The 14,212-nt window shown below is 43.1% G+C and overlaps 2 protein-coding genes across 3 annotated transcripts; both read right to left on the minus strand.

Annotated features, from left to right (window-relative positions):
- Positions 1-529: 529 nt before the first annotated feature.
- Positions 530-5,559, minus strand: ikbip (IKBKB interacting protein). Of its 2 annotated transcripts, XM_071535476.1 has the most exons (4): positions 5,120-5,559; positions 4,892-5,009; positions 2,495-2,716; positions 530-2,070 (listed from the first exon to the last, which is right to left on the minus strand). In XM_071535476.1, exons 1-4 carry the CDS (start codon positions 5,329-5,331, stop codon positions 1,462-1,464), a joined length of 1,161 nt encoding a protein of 386 aa, XP_071391577.1. In that variant the 5' UTR covers positions 5,332-5,559; the 3' UTR covers positions 530-1,461. The 2 variants fall into 2 exon arrangements, with proteins under 2 accessions (XP_071391577.1, XP_071391576.1); XM_071535475.1 differs by lacking the exons at positions 530-2,070; positions 2,495-2,716 and adding an exon at positions 3,005-4,447.
- A 699-nt stretch (positions 5,560-6,258) lies between these two features.
- Positions 6,259-13,928, minus strand: arfgap3 (ADP-ribosylation factor GTPase activating protein 3). The gene is made up of 16 exons (XM_071535460.1): positions 13,779-13,928; positions 12,647-12,765; positions 12,460-12,532; positions 12,152-12,283; positions 11,814-11,894; positions 11,618-11,711; positions 11,383-11,442; positions 11,171-11,217; positions 10,843-10,994; positions 10,576-10,707; positions 10,256-10,381; positions 9,953-10,105; positions 9,359-9,485; positions 9,014-9,101; positions 8,732-8,856; positions 6,259-8,609 (listed from the first exon to the last, which is right to left on the minus strand). The coding sequence occupies exons 1-16, from the start codon at positions 13,845-13,847 to the stop codon at positions 8,592-8,594; spliced, it is 1,596 nt and encodes a 531-aa protein (XP_071391561.1). The 5' UTR covers positions 13,848-13,928; the 3' UTR covers positions 6,259-8,591.
- Positions 13,929-14,212: the final 284 nt, after the last annotated feature.

Raw genomic sequence — 14,212 nt, forward strand, 5'->3', positions numbered from 1 at the left:
CCTTGGCAGTGTACAGTTAAGCAAATGTTAAGCTCACCGTGCAATCTGCTTCATAATGCCAGACTGTCGCTGAATCCCAGTTGTGTCAGTTCAGCTCTTTCACCTGCAGTCTAGTCATGGTAAAATATAAACAACATGTAATTTGCTCTTTGGATGATTTATGCATTGATGCTGTGTTGGGTTTTTGGTTCTGTGATGTTACGTAGCTCTCTTCCAGGTGTTCTCCTTCAGCTGTGTGCCTCCAGCACAACACCTGGGGCTGTGTGTGGGCGGCTAACAGCACCAGAGCAAACAGTACTGTAACGTACTTCTGTATGGCAGGAATGTATTTGAATGCTCATGAACACTGTAAAAATATCATCGTTAATGTGGAGAGCCATGTAAAGGCAAGGGCATCCCAATACTGGATATTTGTGGCAGCAAACTGTAATTTTAATCCTTGTATCACCCACATTATGATATGGTAAAAGTTAAACTTGACAGGAGCTTTTGTCCAGGATGTAAGTAAACCAAGAAGTGTATTATGCAGTTAAAAGTACAAAGCCACAAAGAATTTGCTTCAACTTTGATATCTGAGAAAGAGGAAACTCTGGGACTTCAGGTGATATTACAATGATAGGGTTCGACCAATATGGGTTTTTGAAGGCCAATAATATTTTTGGAATGAAGCTGCTGATGGCTAATATTTTGTGCCGATATTCAATATCTTTAAAGGTGATCATTTTCATTTAGTTAAAATATTGTTTTCAGAGTTTTCCCCCAGATTTTAGTGGAAAGTGGAAAGGTGAAAAAGTCTCTGAAACAGGCATTTAGACCATAGGACACTAAAACTCTCCTTTGTAACCCAGGAAAATCAAAGTAACACTGTGGAATCGGGTCAAAATGTTGCATTACAATTTAGTTAAGGTCCTCCCATAGACAACCAGTGTAGTACTGATCAACTGTACAATAAATATGTAATCGAACAACATTTTGCATCATATCCATCATATTGGAGGAGGACGACACTGACTGGCTGATAGCTGATTTTTAATAAAAGGCTAATATCAGCAAACAGATATATCGGTCTAACCCCAATGTGGACTAACAGGACCAGTCACTCACAATGAGCGATGCCTCTCCTTTACAAGCACATTCCATTATCGTTGAACAGGCACCATCAAAGGAGACACTTTGAAGAACATTGAGCCAACAGCTTCCTTAGCCAAAGGCACAATTCAAAAATAGACTACAACCCTTTTAAATGTTGAAGAACTAGATGCTAGATTATTTTCATTATCTTTGTTTATATTTCCCAGTCAGAGTTTCAGAAGTATCCAGCCCAGTTTAGGGCTTGAAGGCTTGGTAACCAAAGTTTCATATTTATTAAACTGGTACTATAAAGGTTTATTTGTGTAAAACCTTCAAACAGCAGTATGACAGTTTAACACACTTCATCGCTGACCGAAACCAAAAGCTTCATCACTCTCCACTCTGCTGAGTTTGTGGAAGAGCCTTGCTCACGTTGGCCTGTAAAAGCATCTCTTCTACATCTGATATATCAGCTATTTCACTAACCTGTTTAGTTGTAACACCCAAATCCCCCTCTACCGCATCGAGGTTAGCCAATGTCTGTCTAAGCTCAGCAATGTCCTGCTCTCTTTTGGTCAGATCCTCTGCTAACCGCCCTATCCGAAGGGTCAGGTCTGACAGCTGAGGCTCAAAGGCCCCAAAGTCCCGCTTAATGGCAGCGACCTTCGGTTTGAGGTCACCGGCAAAGGTCACGGTCCTGATCAGGCGGGCGCGGCCGCTCTCTAGCTCCCTCAAGCGCTCTGAGATCTGCCTGTCGGTGGTGGCGAGCTCTGGTATGCGTCGGCGGAGCTCCTCGATGGCCTGGGTGTTGCGTTCGGACGAAGCGCGGAGGCCGGAGACTCGGTCGATGCTGCCGGCCAGCAGATCCCCGATGCGTTTGACCATGCTGCGCTCGGCCTGGGCGGTCTTGTCTTCCAGCTCTCCCACCTGAGTCAGCAGAGACTCTACCTCGGACTGCAGGCCGTCCATCCTTCGCACATCCGTCCTCACCGAGGCCACCTGGAGGATGATCGTAGACAGGAGGGTAGGAGAACAGAGGTTAAAGTGGCACTTTTTCCAACAGTCACCTCTCACTGACATTTGGAGCTGCTGACCTCATGCAGCTTTAGTGGTCTGTGTGATTACTCAGTAAATATTTTATCATGTTCATCACTTTTTTCATGTTGTATTGTGTACATTTTGTACCTGGAAAACAAAGTGACCCACTTTTGAAATATTCTATGTTCTGCCCAAATACAGTGGAGTGGTCAAGTCCCCCGGCTTTGGTATCACATGTGGCACTGGCCTTGAATCAAACCCGTCAGAGCTTTCTCTCCTACTGTGTCTCTGTGTCTTTCCCACTGTCTATAAAAACACTAAAAGTGAGTGGACTGCCCTTTTTAGCAAGACAATGCTCCATGTCAATAGCAAATCATAGACAAACCTTGTTGGCGATGTCCTTGGTGATGGTGGAGGTGCGTTCTTCAATCTGTCCCACGGCGTCCCTCAGTGCCGCCAGGCTGGTCTGGAGCTGATCTCGTTTCTCAGTCAGCCCAGAGGCCCAGTCTTTCAGCTGGTGCACATCCTTCTCCAAACCCTCCAGCTGGGGCCGCAGAGCCCCCCGCTGACCCCCCAGACCCTCCAGCATCACCTGGACGCTCTCACACTGAAATGGGACATATGTGGAGTGAGAGGTACAACAGCCATTTCATGTGTTCATACAGGAGACTTGACTGAAGGGAAGCTTAATGAAAGCAGTCATACATTAAAAGATATAATGGGACGAAGCCTCCTGAAAATATTAGAAATATATGGTTTCCTTTAAGAAGAAACACAGTAGAGAAAGTAGTTATATATAGTAGTACATAAAATAAAAAAACAGAAACAAATAAAGAGAAAATAAATGAGAGCCTTTTTACTAAAAATGTGATTTTATTAAATAAACTCAGTGATGACATGATTGTCGTGCTTTCAACAGGTGACACCCAAATGCTGACAAAAATTTGAAAAAAACATTTCATGTAGATTCATGATACGGTGTATAAATATTTGACTTTCGACAAAGCAATAATTACTGAGAAATGTGGAGTGGACTAATAGTTTTACAGTTATATCTGGAAAAAGTTGCACAGATATTGGAACAGATATCGTTTGCAGCAATGCAAATGCCTGTGATTGATTGCTTATGGAGAGTTATGAGGCACATTTTCCTAAAATTGCTACACAAAACAAAATGTATCACTACATTTTAACCAACCCATTAAAATATTTCAATGATTCTTAGATTGTACTTATGTAATACAGTACCTGTATGCCTGAATTGCTGGTCAAAGCAGGCTACTGTGAGTAATACATACAAATAAATGGCCACAATTTTCTGACATTAAATTGAGATACACATTTTACTAAACATTAATACTGAAGTTGAACAGCCTTTTAGAGCTAATGGAAGGACAGGGCCACTCCTTTCCCTAGTGGACTGAAAACAATGACATCATTCAGTGAGGTCATCATCAGGAAGAGGTTGATATGGCTCATCCTGTTCATATTTTTCCCACTCCTCCTCGTCCTTCCATCCTTCCAACTCCAGAGTGCCAGAGTCTTCCTGGCTGTCGACCCGGTCACCCCTCAGCACCATGGTGAGTACACGGACAGCCTCTTTAACCACTGACAACTCATTCTTCATCTTGAGGATGCTGTTTTGGGCGTGGAGGGTGTCCAGCTCCTGTCTGATCTCGAGGATTTCGTTGAGAGCTTTCAGCATGCTGTCCTCAGTCCCGAACACCTGCAGCGTGACCTCCTCCAGCCTCTTCTCCGCCCCGCTCAGGTCGCCCCCCAGCCTCAGGATGGAACGCACCGCGTCCTCCACCTCCGGCAGGTGTGTTTCGCACTGCTGCGCCCTGGGGATGTGCTCCTGCAGCTGGGTGCTGAGCTCGGCCTCCCTGCGGGCGAGGCTGCCGACCTGCTCCTCCAGCTTGTGGATCTGCTTGGTGTTCCAGTCCAGATGGTCCTGCGCCCGCTTGGCGTCCTCTTCCTCGGTGCGCTCCAGGGCACGGGCGTTCCTCCTGGTGCTGTCCTCCAGCTCCTCCAGCCTCTCGGCCAGCGACCGGGCTCTCCGCTCGGCCTCGTTCACCCGCTCGGTGGCCCCGCCGTGCGCCTCCCGTGACTCGGCCTTGAGGGCGGCCAGGTCAGAGGTGACGGCGGACAGACGTCCCTGCCACGTCTCCGTCACGTTGAGGAAGTGCGCGTTGACCGTCTGCAGGTCGCGGGAGGCGGAGTTCTCCTCGGCCTGCATCGCCATGACGGCGGCGTGGAGGGTGGAGATGTCCTGTTGGAGTCTTGTTGCCAGGGAGACGGTGGAGAGCGCCTCCTGTAGGTCATCCTCAGAGGCGGCAAGCTGCAGCCGCAACACAAAACAGGAGGGCTGTTTCTGTGGGAGCTCTACGGTCCTCAGTACTCATACACAATACAGGAGGAAAAGCTCATGCATACACACAGGCAGTCTATACAACAAGTGAACCGCGAAAGAAGAAAACGTGTGTGAAGAGCAGAGAACAAATGTGAGAGGAAAGGATGTAAAGGAGGTTGGAATGCAAGAGAGGGAGAACTTGTACACAATTGGAAGTACTTATTCTTACACTTTCAAAATACACACACACACACACTAATGAAATGTATGTGTGCAGAGACTTATTACAGAGACATTTCACCAGCTACACTCATTCTCTTATCCCCCCAACCTCCCCCACCTACACACACTCTCTGTCACACACATTTCAAGCCCCCACCCCCCAAAGCACACCACGGAAACCAGGCCTGCTCCACTGTAAATCAAACGTACCTTTTTAGAAACCTTGAGAACTTCCTCTTCCATGTCGAACAGACTCGCAGTCTTCCCATGTAAAAGCTTGTACTTTTCCTCTATTTCAGAAAACCTTTCATTCTGTTGTAGCACCACCCTGAAACCCAGAGAGACACAGAGTCGGTGAGCAAACACTTTAGCAAGACAAAACACTGTAAAAACTCTCTCTGAAATTAGTAATGACATCTTGCTGTTTAGTCGACTTACCAAGTTAAAGCTCCACATGCTGCAAGCGACAATACGCACATTACGCTTTTCAGATCCAGGGACGAAGACGCTTTATTTGGTCCTGCGTTGTTTCCGACTGCCGTTTTCACTTTCTGCGCTTCATCTTTGCCATTTGCAGCCGACGTTTCGGACAATTCATCACTTTGTTTTGGTGACTGAGTCTTCTTTCTCTGCTTCACTTCATTAGGCATTTTAGCACAGTGACACACTGTTTGGACTTGGCAACTTCCACTGTAAAGGAATTCAACAGGCCTAGCGGGAAAGGTCTAGCCGGCTATACGTTACGCTGAAAAGTAAAATAAGAAACTCCATTCACAAATAAATTCATAATGTAGAACACGAAAATAATAATAGGCCTACTAAATAAGTAACTACTAAGTTATGCGCATGCAGTAAGGCCGGTTGTCCCATCCAGAATCCTTTGCCCTGCTCCTTGGAAAAATTAGGCTTTCAAGTGCTCGTCCAAAGCTCGTAAATACAAAAACCAATTATTCAAGTGCCTTTGGTCAGAAATAATGTAACAAAACGTTTTGTGGTGGATGTTTTATTTTATAAGCGGTCAAGCGGTGCAGGACTACTTTGTGCTGTAGTAGCAGAACGAAGAGAAGAAAATTTGCATATTAGCATCAACCATTTAATTGATGATTTAATTAATTTATTAGTCAAAGTGGTATAACAGATTACGTTTACAGCCAATTGTTGACACAGCTTCAATGTTCTTTCCCCCAAACGTCACATATTGGAAACTCTGGAAATCCCGATTTTCTCAGTCGTATGCTTCTTTCGCCGTTCAAGTGCGCTCCAGTCTTAACTGCCATATTTCCGACAGCTCGTGAAGACTGCAAACGCGTCAGCCACGTAAGCGGCTGCCAGCATCAGATTCTGTCCTGAAGCTGTCCATGGACTAATGTTGTCTGGACGGACCATTTGTCTTGTCCAAATGTTCTGGTTGGCCGCCCACACGTTACTTAAAGCCTTAGAGCTGCTTAAGGTTTACGCATTTGTGGCGCAAAGGCAAATGGTCTTGCAATTAGTAATGACATGATGAAGGAAAGTACAGAGAAGGACAGGGCCTAATGCTATTCAGGGAGAAGAAAATCATTCATAAACAGAAGAGCTTAGGCACAAACCATTTATTTGGCATGTGAACAATTACATTTTTCCAAAAAAATTAATTACATTTTGAGTGTCCAAAACTGTCAAAATTCGATTATCAATTATAGCTTTCTTTAAACGGTAATCCAAAGCCCTAAGCAGCACTGTATGTAGCTGTTCATAGCGTAATATACAGTTTTTATGGAACAATTCTGTTAGCCCATTATTACTTAATGAATGGGTTCAGTAGCTATCTTATATTCAGATTGTATCCTAATACTACAAAGGCCATGCAAATTACACAGGCTGCTATATGAAACATTTAACAATATTCAGAACAGCAAACAGCAGACTGTCAGACTGAACAATCTTACAAAGAACTCAATGAAGCTTATCTCTAAGGACGCACTGTCAATTTAGAGGCAAAGATTGCAATACAGTACATTCAAGCAAAAGCTGCCACGTGCAATTTCTAACAAATTATATGCATAAAAGGTAACTACATTACTCCACAATATTGCATTTAGGGTGTGTGAATCAGAGTTCTTTGGACTAAGGCATACAGTGATGGATTAAACAAATATTTGGTCACTGAAGGATGTAGAACTTGCAGAATAACTACGCCTAAAATTGGTCAGTGATGTAATTTTCTTGTGCCCAATCTAGATTTTTAAATGTGCATTCTTAACTGTGCACTATTGGATATCTAAATTAGCATTTTTTTGGCATCATGGCAAACTTCCACCTAAATGCTGAAGTGTGAGGCGTAGTTACTCCATACCAAAGCCATGGACACCAAGCTTTCCTATCGCTTAAAGGTCAAATCCCAAATCACAGTATAGCACCACCTGCAGTACTATATTTGTCCCGCTACTGCCTTTGTTGACATTCATGTGCCTGAATTAAAGACATGACTCTGCTCTTGGTACTAGGACTGGCAGTATGTTACAGCAACAAAAGTTTTAAATGAACATTGGAGCTTTAAAGGGTTTGTTTACATTCATATTCTATGTATACAAGGTTGTAAAATGCACATATACTTCGAGTTACACTGGGGTCTGAAAGTTGTGGACAGGTTACACTGCATCAGGAAGTCCTAGACCTCAAGAATCTACATGTATCTGCTGTTAAATGATATACACAAAGTGGAATCAACCTAGGAATTCACCACAGATCTCCTAACATGAATTCCAGCAAAAGCTACACAAACCAATAACATCATCAGAAAAGCCTCCCCAAATTATAACCTTGTAAATCTATGAGGCAACCATATATACCATACTCTTGGAAACAAAGTCTTAAAGTGTCTAATGAGAGAATAAATTTCATTTAACAAAGTAGTGCAACTGACCTGCACCAAGCAGGGTCGTTCTAGTGCTACGACTATTGATTTGAAGTTGGTCGCCTTCACGGTTGCTTCTTATTACTTAGAGTTCACTAGCTGCTTAGGCTCAGTGTCATCCTGTCCTTTATAACTACAGACACATGGGTTACGCAAAAAACAATCAAACAAACAAAAAAACGATTGGCAGGTGAAGCTTGCCTACTACAGTGAAGCAATACCAACATCCTCAACATCTACATCAGTGACAATATACTCATTTGAGAAAAGAAACCACTGGTCCCCCTAAGGCCTCGTTATTATGTTTTGGTCCTGTGTGGAAGAGTAAATATAAGTGCACTTTGGGGACGGAAAGGACACTTTCAAACCCTCTGGGAATGTGCAAAAAAACAAAAATGCAAGACAACACAAGGTGCATGTAATGAATGGGAAGGTTCAAACTGCCAAAGAAAAAGTTTGTAAACCAATTAAATACCAGCAATTACATTTCTCCCTTACTTTGCTCTTAGGTTTTGACCTCATCAAATAAAGGAAATCAAAAAGCAAATCCCTCCTTCTTAATACCATGATTACACCAGAAACGTTCTAAGATTGCTACACATTTCTAAATATTCAAACCCCAAGACCTCAAAGCAAACTAAACAATACACCGCAGTCTAAATATTTGTCACCACTGTACTGTACACAAAAATCTTCCTTCAAGATGCCTGCAGGGGAGCAGAATTCTACCCTACATATTGTGCTTCAGTCATTTTCACTCAAACTGCCGTTATATACATATAGCTACAATATATCCAACGATATAAAACTAGATATAGATATATAGATGCATACTAGTTTTGTTTGGAATTTGCGATGCTGTTGTAGAGCATGTTTGCTAACAGCACTGGGTCATCTTTCTCTTTATCTCTCTCTCCCTGCATGAGTAGCCACCACTCACTGGGAAAGTTACGACTCTGTTAACAGAGGACGACGACTGTGGAGGTTGAGCCCAAGTGGGGACACACAATGAACTCAGGAGCTGTAGTGATCCTGAAACAAAAAGGAGATAGACAGTGAGAATTAGTGTTTATTTTTGTCAAACATAATCTCTTTCGCACCCATAGAGTTGCGTATGTGATCTAGGTTCACAAAGAGTTGCTTTTCTGACCGACCTGAATGGAGCTGACCACCCCACTGGCCATGACAGAGAGTTTTCCTGCCACCGAGCGCACCCCGAGTTTGAGCTGGGACATGTCTGGAGCGCTGGGCAGCACGTTGCTCAGGCGGTATGAACTTGCTGCGTACACACAAGACAGAACAGGCAAGCAGACAGACTGAGATGCACAATTCATTATCCCATTGTGTCTTTAGTTTAGAACACAGTTTCCCTGGCAGTTTAAATGGCAGGTAAATCATGAACTGAATTATTACTGCAAAGGCAGCCATTTCCTTACCAGTCTGTTTCTTGGGATCATCAAACAGGTCGGCTGAACTTATAGCCGAGCTCCCAGTAAATCTTTCCAGTCGTGTCTTGGCCTCATACTGAAGAACACAAGTGTAGAAAAAAAATAAAATAAAAATACTTTTTAGTACACACACCTCCATCAAGTTGAGGCACAGTACAATACATCTGCCAGAAATTATAAATATATGACGGTGAAACATCACTTTGAACATCTATAATCAAAAGATACTGTATACAAACCAACTCTAATCACACACACACACACACACAACACACGATATATGATATAATATGTTGATTGATGTGTTGAATGATGTGTTGTGTGTTTGTGTACCTCAGAGTTGTCCTGTTTGCCAAAGTACATGTCAGAAGAGATGGCTTTGACGTCATCCCCAAACTTTTTCTGTGCTTCTCCTGTGTCTGAGAATGGGACTGGCTCGGGTTTCCGCCTGGCAGTGGGCCTGATGACAGGGAATAATAAGAAATGGAATCAAACATTTGAGTTTTCAAAATTAATCAATAACTGCATATTCTGAAAGCAAACTTTGATTTTGATTGCAAAGACATCGGTAAGTTAATCATCAAAAATATATACAGTATATATGCTTCTGTGATGTGCTGCAAATATCACCATCAACACCGTGTTTCCACAGGGTATTTCTGTGAAAATCTGTGCGCTGCACATGGGCAAAATAGAGTAAATAGATGTTTTTTTTGTCATGTTCAGTCTAGTCCATTAACATGGGTGCTGAAAGGAAGCGGACGCCGCTATGCATCCGTTCCACACCTGGTGTGTCTGGGGAGTGCAACAAGCCTGAGTTCCTACAGGACCAAGCAGCCAACAGTAAGGGTCAGCGCCTTAGTAAGTTGTGTGAAAGCATGACAACTCTGTGACAGTGTGATTGTGCTTGAACACACAAGCGCCGACCTGTCATCCAGTGAGGATATAGTGGAGGTCAGGTAGAAGTCAGGCTCCGGTTTCTTGCTCTCCTTCATCCAGCCTCCTCCCTCTCCTCCATCACCCCAGCGGGAGGAGAAATTATCGGAGGTTTCTGTTTGATCCTCAAACCTGGACAAGATCCTAAATAACCCAAGAGTTCAGAATAATGTGTCAGGTGAAAAAGAAAATCATCATATGTTTTAACTTCATTTTTCCTGCATAGCTAGCATGTGTATGAGAGTTAAAACACTATCATCAACAGATGGAGCAGAATGGCCTTATTTATCTGACCTTGAGCCAAAGGAGCCTTCGTCATCCTCTTCCTCGGTGTACCGCCGACCCTTGTTGCTCTTGGCCCCCATTGGACTCTCCTGCTGGATGATGTGCATGTCTGACATCACTGAGTGAGACACTCCACTGGAGGTATGGAGAGAGGACAGAGGCATAATAAGCTAGAAATAGGGAGATGTAAAGTTACAGAAGAAATAAAACATGTAGTTCAAATGCACTGTACATCTTCCATATCATTGTGAGCTGATATAGCACTAATGTTATAGCCATGTGGACGAAGTACTGGTTTATTAGTTTTCGTCTTCACATCCTCGTCATACCCCCTGATGCCTAGACCCATGCCCAGTCTCTCAGCCTGCTCCTTCTTCTTCCCCTCCAATCCCTTCAACTTCTGCTCCTCTCTTTTCCTCTGCTGCTCCAGATCTTTGTAGGCCAGACGCAGGGAAGGAGCGCTGAGAGGAGGAGGGAAGCAGGTGAGTTCAAAAGTGACAAACAGAAACTGAACACAGAAAAGGTAGAAAAAACTATCGAGAAGGCTACAGAGAGAGCATCTTGCAAGAGAGTCAAGTCCTATCAGGCACACTCACATGGGTTCATCAGATTGAATGCTCTTCTTGACAGTGGCGGTGTTTTCCTCTTTCTCTCTGAGCTTGTCCACAGCTTGAGCCTTCTTCTCCAACTCCGAGAAACTCTGGCTGCTGACCTTCTGAGCCCCCAGACCGGTCTTCTTAGAGCCCAGCTAGTTAACACACACAAACACAAACCTTTTAGAAAAAGCACTCTGACACTCTGACTCTAAGCACAATCTACATCATGCACACACTTGCACAATCCAACAGCAAAAGATTTGTCCAATCACAAATATATACACAGCGACATGATGAGTCTACTTCCAAGACATTACTTAGTACATACCGTTTTCTTGGCACCAGCTGGCTTCTTCTTCAGGAGAGAGGAGGGCTCTGGAGAGAGTGAAGAATAGTAAAGTTACATCTCCCACAGTTTAGGGCACATAAACAAGGTATTTCCTTCTGCTAAATGACATAATGTAATGTATTTAAGTCAATGGGAGAGCACTTGACATGATGTAAGCCTATATATTATATCTTATATAAGCCTTGGCAAACCTGGATTTGCTTTTGGAGAAACGCTCAACATGTCCACACTAGGACCGTCCTCTGGATTACCTGAGAAGAACAGACAGATGCGTTCATTGATTGCCTGATATAACAAGTAAAGTACAAGTGCATATGGGTGTGCCACATATACTGGATTGAGATAAATACAACTGGTGCCAATTTGTTTATGTCAGAGTCCTAGTCTTTGTACATGCATGTATTATTCAGCAGAAACACTGGGTACCGTTTTTGTCTCCCTCTGTTTCTGGGGTTGAGGGCTTCTCTGATGCAGAGGAGCAGAGAGTCATTTGGGCCATGTTCAAATTTTCCAGAGCAGCCTGCATAAGACACACATGAAGAGGATGACCTATCCCAGTCACTACATAAATGTCTAACACACACATATGGGTATATTCACAGATACAAGCTCACTCCCATACCTGTGAGTGCAGGCTGAAGAAATCCACCTGCTTGTTGTCTGGTGATGTTGGGGAGAGAGGAGCCTGGCTGTCAAGCCATAACTATACAGAAAAGGAGCAGTAAAACTGATACAGGGGCATCTTTGTACTGACACAGATACATTTCAAGCAAAGTATGATGAAGAAGTCAAGAAGCCAAACTTTTTTAGATATATACTGTATATAATCTGTTGGGTGGGTTGACTCAGCCCTAGCTGTCTTTCACTGTGGAGCAACTTGCAAGAGTTGTGGGTGTGATAACTAATACCAGAATAATTGGCAGGATATTTTTGGACTCTGAACCAACATGTCTGCAGTACCTCAGTGCCATGGCGTCTGGTGGCTTGTGTGGCTAAAGTTTTGATCTTCTCTCTGTACAGCTGGGCAGCTCTGCTGTTGTACTTTGCATTGGCGGCGCTGGTTGTGCAGGCATGCTGGCTGAAAAATGCAATCTGTCCATAGGAAGGCAGATACAGATACGATTGAAACGCTCATTCTGGTGTGCAAACAGCAACAATTAAATAGCTTCTACCAATGTCTTCATGTGTTTGCCATGCAATGTTGGGATTTGAGATTTGAGTCTGTTGATAGTAGCCTGCTGATATTTTGCCCTGTTAAAGGTACTAACCGCACTGGCATTGCCTCCCACTTGCATACATCTTAGTTGGAACCAGGACCAGTTAGAATCCAGCTCAGTGGACCTGTGTAACACAAAACAGTTTTAGGATTTGAAGAAAACTGAAATTTCTATGTAATAATATACAATATGCCAGGCACAAAAAGACCTTCACCCCCCAGAAGACATCTCTCCCTACCTGATAAAGGACAGGTGCACCCCCAGAGACCTGTGTGTCCCTGAGCAGTCTATACACAGGAACACACCATAAGTGATGCTGGCCCAGCTAGGGTTTTTAGCTGAACAGTCAAAGCAAACCTAGGGGAAAGAGAGCGCACGACACTAAAAACAAAGGTTTATGCCAAATATAAACACATTTTAATAGGACAGCAAAAATTCTGAAGCTTTTCTGTACTAACTCCCTCTTCAATCAATACCAGAAGTCTAAAATCAATAAAAGAGATGAGCAAGCAAACACTGTGGAGGACGTTTGCCAGATGAAAAACACAACCAAAGGTGCAATGTAACCATGTGACATGGAGGTCTGAAGTGCAAAAACAAAATAAAAGATACAAGGCTTATTTCTTCAACAAAGAAATCACTCTAATATATTCTTATAGGACATTATAGTATGTCTGTGGTATTCAACACAACAGTGAGTTTATAGTGACCTTATCGTACTTATGGTATTTTTTAATCTCCTATGGTAACAGTATAATCCTATAAAATAATATGCCTATGGGGAACCGCATGTTGCGATTAAAATGTGTGATGAAATGACAGCATAATAATGTTTAAACTGTGATAGCTAGGCGACATATGCAAACAGCTGTTGGTGAAGTTCATTCAGTTTACGCAATGAACTGCTGAAGTGATGCATATTAGTAGCAGCTTGTACATTTAGTTATTATTTATAAGGCATGACGTCTACAGGTCCTGATAAAGTCTTTAAATGTGTTAAAATTATAACATGCAAACTCAAGGCCTTGAGTGCAGTTCAACGTAACGTGGCTAAATGTAAGCCTAAACAAATACGGCTAACCGTCAACTGTCAAAATGTAGCTAGGTTGTCAGCCACTTAGCTATGGCTGGTTACAGCTCCCATTCCCCTATCTACTGGACGTACGGCGGCCAGCTGTTTTCCTGTTAAGCTCACAGGGGCAAAAATACTATTGAACTGACAACCAACATATTTTAAACCTTTTATCAGATAATTGTTAGATTAAGTCGATAACCTACGCATCTTTCTCAAAGTGCGACGTGTCAAGAATGTTTGTTAACCTTACTTCCTTGTTGGAGAAAGGAGACAATCTGCCGTTTTAAACTCTCACCTTATTCGTAGCGATGGATCGTAGTCGCTTGAAAATAGCAGAAATATCTTGCTTGCTGGGCTCCGACATTTTTCTACCTGTTGGTTACACCTGATAGCAAAGTAGCATGAAAATCAGCTGTTTTTGCTCATTAATAGCCTCTATGCGACACGTCAGTAGGAGAACACCATGGTCTGACTCTGATTGGTCAATAATGACAGGTGGTTATGTTATTGTAGCGAGGCCTTCTGGGTAATGTAGGCTAAATTCAGACCAGTGATGTGGTTCTGTGGTAATACTGCAGGGTGTCTGCAAGTTTCATTCAGTTAAATTTAAGCATTTTAATGCCAGTTAGGGTGGCTTATAATGATAAATGAAAGGTAATGTCAGACAGAGAGAGCAAAATGTACTCTAACCATGTTACCCATATCAAATGATAGACAAGAGAAAAAAAA

Source organism: Centroberyx affinis, unplaced genomic scaffold (assembly GCF_046629955.1).
Source record: "Centroberyx affinis isolate AG114_WGS23_722 - 3 ecotype Tasmania unplaced genomic scaffold, CSIRO-AGI_Caff_v1 ptg002712l_1, whole genome shotgun sequence".
Lineage (NCBI taxonomy): Eukaryota > Metazoa > Chordata > Actinopteri > Beryciformes > Berycidae > Centroberyx > Centroberyx affinis.